This window comes from Crocodylus porosus, unplaced genomic scaffold (assembly GCF_001723895.1).
Source record: "Crocodylus porosus isolate Cpor-Errol unplaced genomic scaffold, CroPor_comp1, whole genome shotgun sequence".
Classification (NCBI taxonomy): domain Eukaryota; kingdom Metazoa; phylum Chordata; order Crocodylia; family Crocodylidae; genus Crocodylus; species Crocodylus porosus.
This window is the reverse complement of record NW_017728932.1, coordinates 17,157,493-17,167,420: the sequence shown is the minus strand read 5'-3', so window position 1 is coordinate 17,167,420 and position 9,928 is coordinate 17,157,493. Positions and strand designations below refer to the sequence as shown.

General features: G+C 51.6%; 1 protein-coding gene across 8 annotated transcripts in view; it reads right to left on the bottom strand.

The window, feature by feature from the left end:
- Positions 1-3,016: 3,016 nt before the first annotated feature.
- The window catches only part of FAM222B (family with sequence similarity 222 member B), a 28,891-nt gene continuing 21,979 nt past the window's right edge, over positions 3,017-9,928 (bottom strand). For 7 of the 8 annotated variants that reach the window (XM_019545818.1, XM_019545825.1, XM_019545822.1 and 4 more), the window contains one exon: positions 3,017-6,893. In XM_019545818.1, the coding sequence (XP_019401363.1) occupies positions 5,362-6,893 (1,532 nt within the window). In that variant the 3' untranslated portion in view covers positions 3,017-5,361. Of the gene's footprint in view, positions 6,894-9,450; positions 9,894-9,928 lie in introns of those variants that run through there. The other variant, XM_019545824.1, reaches the window with a different exon arrangement.

The window sequence follows — 9,928 nt, the reverse complement described above, 5'->3', positions numbered from 1 at the left end:
CCTGCCCAGGCCTCGACGGCGCCCGCCAGCATGGTGCAGGACGCTCGCTGCCCGGCCCCAACCATTGTCAGACCCCCCCACCCCCAAAACTGACAGCCCCTCCGTTGAAAAATACCCCCCAAACTCTCAGCACTGGCGGATGCCGGGACTCCGGGGTTGGCGGTAGTGGAGGGGACGACTCCGTCTGCTGAAGTCATTGCTGCCGAACCGCTGGGAATTTATGGTGCTCAGGAGAGGTCCCAGGAGTCTGGAAGAGGACCAATGTTGTTCCCATTTTCAAGAAGCGGGGGAGTGGGGACCCAGGGAACTAGAGGCGAATCGGCCTGAAATCCTCCAAAAATGTCTCAAGGAGTCCATATACAATAAGCTAGTAGAAGGCAAAATCCTGAAGGACAGCCAGCACGGCTTTGCTGTGGGTCAGTCTGACTAACATCCTCCTCCGACAGTTACTCACCCCCTGGACACGGGACAGGAGGATGGAGTCATTTACTTGGACTTTAGGAAGGGCTTTTACTTGGTGTCCCACAGGGCTGTCAAGGTAGACCTAGGGGACTACGGGCTCAACGATTTGAGCGCAAGAGGAGTTTTAAAGCAACACCACCAGCGGCTGCCTCTTCCCCCGAAGCAGTGGCTCAACATTTTTAGACTGAAGGTCGCCCTTGGAGAAGGCCAGCTCTTAGCTCTCACTCATCTTTCGCGTGCAGATAAAGAACAAGATAGTTCTCTAGGTTGCAAAGAGCACAGAAAACCCCAGGGCAGAAGGGTCTGGCACCCTGCGCTCCTTTTCAAGTGTCTGTGAATCGTGGCGGTGTTTGCACACAACCGTGCTAGTATGCAACACCCTTAAAAGGATCTGGAGGCACCCCAGGGCGCTGCAGCATCAGAACTAGAACAGACCCTGCATCTCCTGTGCCACCAGCCCCATTGACTAGATCCACGTCGCTTCACCCGTGTCTGAGGCTTTGGCACAAACAGTGCGTGTTAGACATTAGCTTTCATATTTTGCTATATTAAACTGGGTGTTATCTATCTGCCTCTTGCTTCCAGCAATGCAGAGCTTGGCCAGAGGGTTAAGGAGGACATTACGTCTCCACGCGACTTCACCGTGTCATGTTTTTAGTGCGTCTCAGGATAGCAGAAGTACCCACTGCACTAATAGCTCCAGGATTGCAGAAAGGAAAGCCCGTCCCCCCACCACAAAGGAACAGAGCCGGGAACGCTCCTCCAGGCAACATGCCCGTGGCTCCCCCTTTTCTGCAGCTGAGCACCACAGGCCCACCAGCCTCAGTCACTCACAGCACAAAAACGGCAGAACGGGTAGCAGGAACAGGTCTTTTTTTTTTTTGGCGTTACTTTTTATTTCTCCTGTGGACAAAAAGGTTCTAGTTTATACCCGTAGCACGTGAGAAGCAGCGCATAGAATAAATCCGCGTGTTTCATGAAATACAGCAAGTCCCAATTCTCTCCACTGCAAACATTTCCGCTCCGTTTCTACGGGAATGGCCAAGTCCTGTGGAGATCTCGTCGCAGCAGAAGCTTCAAGAAAAGATTTTAAAGGGAAAAAAAAAAAATCACAAGCACCACTATAAAAATGTTACCTTTGGGCTGTAACAAATTGGGCATCTGACTGAACAGCTGGAAAGCCCCCGCTTAGTAGACGACACGAGAGAGGGAAGCTTCCCGTTGGAAGGCTTTCCACCACTTCCCCACTTATTGCTTCGGTGTCCGATCACCACAAAACTTCAGTGGGAAGAGTCACTAGAAACCATCAGAAGCGCCATATCCTGCCGAGCTGGCGCAGGGTGGCGTGGTGTCGAGATCACAGCATGGAGCAGTCCAGAACTTGCCGAGGAGAAAGCGCACAAGACCCCTGGTCCTTATGCTAGCCCAGGGGTAGAGTCCCTTCGTCCAGGCATTCACAGGCAGGCAGGGAGACAGAGAAGGCAGCTGCTTGCGCTCCAGGTTGCAAAGCGCTTGGCCTTGCTGAGGGGAGGCAGCGGGAAGCCGCAGCGCTCGGTCTGGAATGGGGGTGCACGCTCCAACGGCAGGCCCCCACGTCTCTGCTGCCCCCAGTGAAAAGCCCTAGATGGCTACAAGGATGGCCTACACATTCAGTGTGTGCCCACAGCTCCCACCCCACTGGAGGCACTTCCACAGCCTTCGGCACTGCACAGAGCAAGGACTGACACCAAGCAGCTGGTCTCTGCATCAGCAGGACCGAGGGTGGGGAAACGTCCAGCCGAAGGAACCCTGCGAAGCGTTGCCGCAGGTCGGACGTGTAGCTCCTGCCACGCAGAGGCACAGGCACCGCTCTACGGCAGACCCGGGGGAGGAGGTACTCCCGGGCTCCGGCTGCGGGGCCAGCGCAGCGCTCCCTTTGCTCTCCTGCTGAGCGCAGCCCCTCATCATTGGGAAATGAGGCCGGAAGGGACCTTGCGAGGTCAACTCATCCAGCCCCCTGCGCAGCGCAGGATCGCCCGATTAAACCGTCAGAGCCTTGCTGGGCTGCCGTTGGAGTCAGTCTATCTGACAAGCTGCATCTCTAAAGCAAAAGTGGAATGAGTGAAAGTATTTTAAAACGTGTCAGGCCCCCCCGAGTCAGGAGAGTTTGCTAGAAGAACAGAAAGCTGTTCGCCACAGGCCGATGCAGAAATGGAGAGAGAGAGAGAGTGTGTTTTACAGAAAAATAAGAACTCGGGCCACATTGTAGTGGCTTGTAAGAGCAAACGGTGTTTCTCAAGCAGACTAATGCAACGTCCTACCTAGATGTATGTGCCTTGGGAATATTTTTGCTTCCCAGTCCTGATGCTCCGGGCCCACGCCAGCAGTGCCGGGGGCAGTTACCAGGGCAGAACAAGATTCACAGAGCGTCTTCCATGGCTTACTGTAACATCAACATAGCTGCCGGCATCTTAATCGCTTTCTGCCACGAGCCACAACACGGGGCTGCGGTGGTTCTTTCGGGAGGAGAGCAGAAGGAACGTTAGTGTTAAATAACAGTCTGGGTTCGTAGGTATAGCAGGCTAATGCAGAGAGGAGATACCAATATTTTATTTAGTAAAAAGGCTTGTATCCAGGTCGCAGACACCTCACAGTAACTAACTTAGCAGGGCATGTTAAAGTCATAGCACAGCCCTAGATCAATCTGGGGGAGGGGAAGACAATAGGGAGAAGAGAAGGAAGCAGCTTCAGACTCAAACCTTGGCTTCCAAGATAATGTATTCAGAAAAATATTGCATGAAAAGCCTCAGGATTTTTGTTCTTTCATAGATGTATATTTACCAGTTTTCACAAAGACTTCAGGAATACGATTATAAACAATAAATTAGGACTTCATGTTGCTATCATTTGGCATAACACAATCAGGCAATTTTTCCTTTTTAAATATAAGGCAACACAAGCCAACACATAATTTGATCCGTCTTTAGTCAAATTGCTTAACTTTGCTAAAGAGTTATCACTAAAGAACGGTTATAGTACACTTAAAAGAATTTAAATAATGACAGGGTATAAGTGTACTGCCTTACGCAAGGAGTCAGAAAACGTACTCTGCTAAGCTTTGAAACCTAAATATTTGTTACAGCCCAGAACTACACGTCTAAATTAAAAAAATACAAAGAAACGTTTTCTAATTTTCCCATTTACGAAAAACTTTAAGAATCTCTAGCCAACTAGGACGTCACTTCAAAACTTGTAGGTTTGTTGTTTGTTTTTTAAATTTTGTATGATGTCTTAAGATTTTAAACCATGCTCATTAAGGACAGTTCAAGGAGCAAATACTTAAGGCTTTGTTTTTCAAAGGGCTGTGAGGGGAGGCCAGTGAATGGCAGAGGCCAGTGGGTTCACTCATACACAATGCTACTCAAACCCACACTACCAGGCGACATTCATACAGAAATATTACACTTAAAAGTTACAGTGTAGAGCAATATTTTTAGCCAGTGTACATATAAAGAATCGATGCATTTACTTTTCTTTTTTAAATTCCAAACTTGATTGTGATCATTACATTCAAGTATTAGTCTCGTTGCAGATGAGAAGCTTCCTACGCACAACAAACCGAACTAGTAAAAAAACAGAAGGGAGTTTTCGATGTGCTGAAGAGACCGAGACACCGAGGTTACCCATGGGTTAGTGTTCTTTCTACTGGTCACCAACTCAGCTACGCTGTCAGTGGTGTGGGGAGAGAAGAGAAGAAAAGTAGTTAGGCACCGAGACGCTGGGGAAATGGTACTTTTCTAAATAGCTTCGTAGCACTTCCCAGAGAAAACCTCTCCTGTGGCGCGTTAATGTATGCCCCGCCACATCTCGAGACTGGAGCGTCACTTCGCAGCAGATACCTCCCCTTGCACAGGTCCTGCCGCTGGAATGTGAGACTGCCACGCCGCCCCACGCCCCTTCCATTGCACTGGAGACGGACCTCCTTTGATGCCTCCCCACCCTGAAGTTAATCCTATCTACTGGGGGAGAAGCCGAACCCTTTTTGGGGTGGTCAGCGTGTCTGGATCCCTGGGATAAAACCTCACTACAGCACTTTGCATCAGGACATCCAGACTCCTAGCAGCGAGGGGTTCAGACATAGTTAGCTTTCCAAACAGCGAGGGGGAAGGGAAATCAGATGGAGGCGGTGGCAGCCACCAACACAGCTGGGTAGCCTACGTCCTAAAACTGCCAACCCCCTCATACCCTGTCCTCAACAAAGCGTTCAGAAAAAAAATTGGTAAGGGACTTTGACTTTGGGCAAAGTCTAAACAATAAATGCAGAACTCTGCAAGCGCCAGCAAAAAGAGCTTCAGCCTATATTGCTGCCTAAATAGATAACCCTAGCTGGATCCTTTCAAAAGCAGGCTTCCTTTTCAATTAAATAGGCCTCTAGACAGTGCAAATGGTCAATGTTTAATGCATGTAATGAAATGGACTTCAGGGTTGAAAACAAGCCCTGCTTCCTGACAAATTCTCTTGCTCTTAATCATCAGAGGAAATTGAAATGGAAATGTAAGCAGCTATTGGTACCTGGCTCTTTAAAGAGCCGGCTAGGAGATGCAGCTGTGAACCCTGCCGCAACAACGCGAGGCCAGCAAATAGTTACCAAGCAGAAGGCAAAGGCTGTGCAGAGGGGATTCTGTGAAGAAACGGCCGTGGCATGCGATGGCATGAGCCAGCTCTTTGAAACAAAAGGCATGTGAAGTACCGGACGCAAAAGGAGACAGGCAATGCGGAGGCAAAGCTTTTAAATATACAGTATTGTTTTGTTTCAATGGTTACTATAATGATCACACAAGTTTGCAAGTTAAAAATGCCTTGCTTATTAATTAAAATTAAGACTAAACCTATAATTTTGTCTGTGAAAGTGACTGCAGCCTATCTATACCCTGGGTGCTGAATATGAAGATTTCGACTATCGGTTGGTTCAGGCGCTCGGTTCATGGGAGGCCGATGGACTTTTCCCAGCACGGCCATGCTCTGATCTCTGAAGCAAGACTGCTGGAAGTCCCCGCTTAGGTAATCCATGGTCTGCATCACGTTACTCTGGCTGGATGAGCCAGCTCCAGCTCGATAGTGAGTTCCTGCTGCACAATCTAGCGGCGCGCCTGCTGGCTGTCCTCCGTGAAAAGGCATGGCAAGGTCTTGCGACCCAGAGCTGTCACTGTTCGGTGTGGGCAGAATGTTATTCCATATGGGCTGGAAATAGTGCCCATTCGTATATGGCAAGGGGCCCTGCAACCCGTTCACAGGTGGGGAAGGTGTAGGCTTCTCGAGGGGAGGCTTTAAGTTGAAAGACTGGCCCATGCACAGTTCTTGAGGGTAGCTGGATGTCTTACCAGGGAATCCTGGCCCTGCAAGCTCTCTCTGAGGGTGCTTTCCGGCGAGTCCAGCAGGCCCAGCCGCGTCACCGCACATTTGCTGCAGATGGGCAAGCTGGTGCTGGTTCCAGGCAGCCGCTTTGATTTCGCTCTGGTACGCGGCCGGCACTCTGTTAACGTTCACCATGGGCACATTAACGGAGGCGGAGGGCAGAGCAGCAGCGTGGTCGACAGGGTTAACTACACAGGAAGGCATGGGCGTGGGGACGTTGTGAGTTGATACCCTGGTACTTGCATTGATAAGCAGGTTACGACTTATGGGGCTGGGGTTTGCAATCTGTCCCTCACAGACTGAGGTAGTGCTAATGCCAGCTCTGGCCTGGCAGAACTGGTTGATCTGGTGCACGATGCTGCTCAGGTCTGGCGGCTGGCTCTGCTGCAGAGTGGCAGCCATGGAGAGGGGGATGGTTGAGGTAGACACGGTCACATTCGGCGGCGCGTCTGCATCCGGCATCTTTCTGCTTCCATGTAAACCTGGCTGCAGCAGCGGGTTCGCGGGGTGCTGCAGCGCCTGGTGTGCCAGGCTCGGGGGGTGCTGCAAGCCCTGGGCCGGCGGCATGCTCTGAGGGTGTGGCAAAGCCTGCGGCTGCGGGATGCCCTGAGGGTGCTGCGGGATGCTCTGGGGGTGCGGCAGAGTCTGTGCATGCTGAAGAGCCTGCTGGCGTGCGAGCGCCTGGGGGTGGCTTAAAGTGCTAGGTGCAACATACGGCGTGGAAGGGGGGTTCATCATGGCGTCTGACAGCAGGCGCGTGCGGGTCCCGTCAAAGTCCTTGAGGATGCCCTTTGCGGGAGATTTCACGATTGCCAGCAGGCCGGTTTTGGTGGTGGCCTGAGGCGGGTAAGGACTGTACCTCTGGCCTGAAGTATCGAGTCCGTTCACAGTACGGCGTATGTGTTTCCTCTGGGGAACCTTGACGCTGTTGGGAAATATTTTTATAGTCAGTGGGTTGTTGGCGACCTTCTTAGCATAAGCATCCAATTCTGCTGGGGTAGGATACTGTGCAGATCTCATTTTCTGTGTAGTGTCCCCTGCGGAGAGAGGGAGAGAACCCATGAGTCCTGACCCTTGCTAGAGAGCCCCACCGCACCGTGAAAAGCCCCCCCCCGAACCAAGCGGCCAGAGCAGCATCTGCCCTGAAATCATGGCCAACAGGAACTTCCTTCCCTTCGCTGCTGGGCTAGCGACGCAGCCCTGCTGTGCAACCTTGGGCAAGACCTGCCTTGGGCAGCAGGGCCGTGCCCAACGGCTCCTTGTTCCAAACTGGTTTGTGCCAAGCCGTGAAGGGCAGCGAACAAAACGAACGCGGAGTGGTAAGTTCCTGGGCCGGTCTCCACCTTGGAGGACTTCCTAGGCCAGGTAAAGGGGTGGGAGAAGGGAAGCCCAGAACAGGCGTGCAGCAGCTGAACTTAAATCTGCCTCTTCCCGCACTGCCATGGCCGCCCTCAGAAGCCTGAGCTTTGTGTTCAGGAAAGAGAGAGCAGATTTTAAAGAGAGGCACAACCCTCACGCAGGCCCCCAGGAGCCATTTGGGCAGATGCTTCCCGGCCTCTAACTGCAGCTTCCTTCTAACCCAGCGGCATTTGAACGCAGCTCTTAAAGGGTCCCTCTTCCTTCCCGGCAGGAAGCATCGACTGCCTGAACCCAGCCAGGTGAGAGCTTATCGTCTCCGCCCTGCTCGGGTGCGCTGCTCTGCACCTTCATCAGCTGTGATGCTCAGTCGGGGCGGTGGCCAAACGAAGGACAGAAGGAGGCTGGCGATCACCTTCCCAGATCAGAGGCCCATTCCTTCACCAAGCACAGGCAAAGCATGCCCAGAGCCACCCTGTCGTCACCTGGAAGACACGCACCTCACTGCTCAAGCTCAGGCAGGGGCCTATTACAACATGTCAGGAGCAGCCTTTGGATAAAAGCAAGGGGAGCACGTGCCTCTCACTAGGCAGCTCAACTCAACCCACTTCCCCTCCACAGCTATGTGCTGGCTACCTCCCACGAGCTACAGCTGTAACAGGGATTTTATAAGCTTCTAGTACACGCTTCCAGCTTCAGAATCCTCCTTTGCTTGATTTTTCCTCCTGCACTTTGTTTGCCAGAAGAGGCATCTCCCTTCAGCTAGCACAGCACAGTGCTTGGCACCCCCCGCCGACTCCTACGGCTTCCCTGCTGCGCTCACAAGGCAGGGTGCTGCGGCTGCCATCCCTGGAAGTGGCACACTTGGCCCTCGCTGGCCCAGGCCAACCCGGGACATCCCCCATTCTAGGCCTCCAAGAAACACTTGGCTTAAAAGAAGATATCTACCAAGAGCAGCTAAAGCCTCAGCAGTACAGTCCGGCTCCCGCTCAAGAACCTGTGGCCCAGCCGCCACAACCACAGAGAAGTCCCAGCTCCCACGAGTAAGCTACAGGAAGTCAAAGGCAATGTGAGGGAAAGGGGGAAGGACACCAAAAGGAAACGCACAAGAGCACGCAGAGGGTGGCTTTATAAGCAAAAGCATCCCCTCTCTCTCTAGCACGGCACGTATGCAGCCAGTGCCAGAGTTAAGGGGCCTCTCAGCATGGTGTCCAAGCGCTGCATCCGAAGCCTTCCCTACCGAGTAGAGGAACTGCTCGTTTGATGAGGTATTAACCCGAACACTTTTTATTCTCATCCCTGCTCCCACCCTGCCAGCCAGGCTCTCTTCCTCCTGGACTGAGCTGGGGGCTGCTAATCGTCAGGAAGCCTGAATTCGGCTCAGGGATGCTGCCGTGCCTGGCCACCTGTCATTCCTTTTCTGCAGCAAGCTCCCACCACCCCTTATGCTCTCTGCCTGCTCCCCAAGAACGCCCCTTGCATTTCCAGGGGTGCTGTGCTGATGAACAACAGCTACTGGCCACGCTGAAGGGAGCTCAGACCTCGCTGGATCAAGATCCATGTCCAACAGCTCCCATTTAACACTCCAGGTCGCCCTCTTTATTCGCTCATGTCTGGGTTTTCTAACATCAAACCAGACAGCAAATGTCGCCAGTGACTAAGTATGCCAGGTACTTCATCACCTAGACAAGACCACCTTCCTAACAGTCAGGGTCCTGGGGTTGCATTTTGATACAAAGCATTGCAATTCCCATCAGGAAGCAGTTCAAATACTCACAAAGATGCATGTCAAAACATGATTGAATGGGGCAAATCTATCAGCTATGGCACATCCGTAATGGTGAACCTGAAAGGGTTCCTTACTTCAAATCCAGGGTCAGCCTTCAGGGTTAAAACAAGCCCTCCATTCAAGTGAAAATGTGCACCAAAAAGGAACTCCAAGTCCAATCTTAAATTGATTAATAAAGCACCTTTCAGACCCCTCTATGAAATTAGCCCCTTACCCTTTCTGTAAAAATGCCTCCCACCTTCTCTTGGCAATTCTGGTCTCCAAATGAGAAGCCCCTTTTGCCCTGAAACAGCTCAATCGGTCGTTCCGTTTGCACGGGCTCCACCAGGAGACCCCCCCCACCAAAGGCTCTTGCACCTTAGCGCAAGGCAGCCTTACATTTCACTGGTGCTTCCACCAGGCTCAGTCATTTCAGTCTGGACAGTAACACAGAAAAACCGGTATCAAACATAAAGGTGATGCCAGAGGAATTTGCAGGTGACCAGAGAGCCTGAAGAGTCAGTGCAAGGGTCCCAAGACAGCAATGCAACAGCCAGGAGGATTAAGTAGGGCAGAAAAACGATGCCTTAGTTCAGTGGACTGTGCCAAGAAGAAAACATGAAGGATGGATTTACACAAGATGTGCATTTGCGTCTGACATCCCCATCACTTGCGACCAGTGCTGGAACTTGATGCCAGGCCATACAACGATTAGATGTACATTTTCCCATAGCAGATAACCTCTCGTTAGCAGCAGCATGTTTCTCTGCTTTGTTGCAGCACTGATGTTACATCTTTTCTTAAGTGCATTTCGCAGTACAGCTTTAAAAACCACAGCTTTGTAAGCTACTTATGGTTAAATTTTCATTAAAAGTCATTGAAGTATAACAGGCCTTAAAGATCATTACAATAATCAAAGCATTTTGGTTCTGACAAACAAGGAAGAGC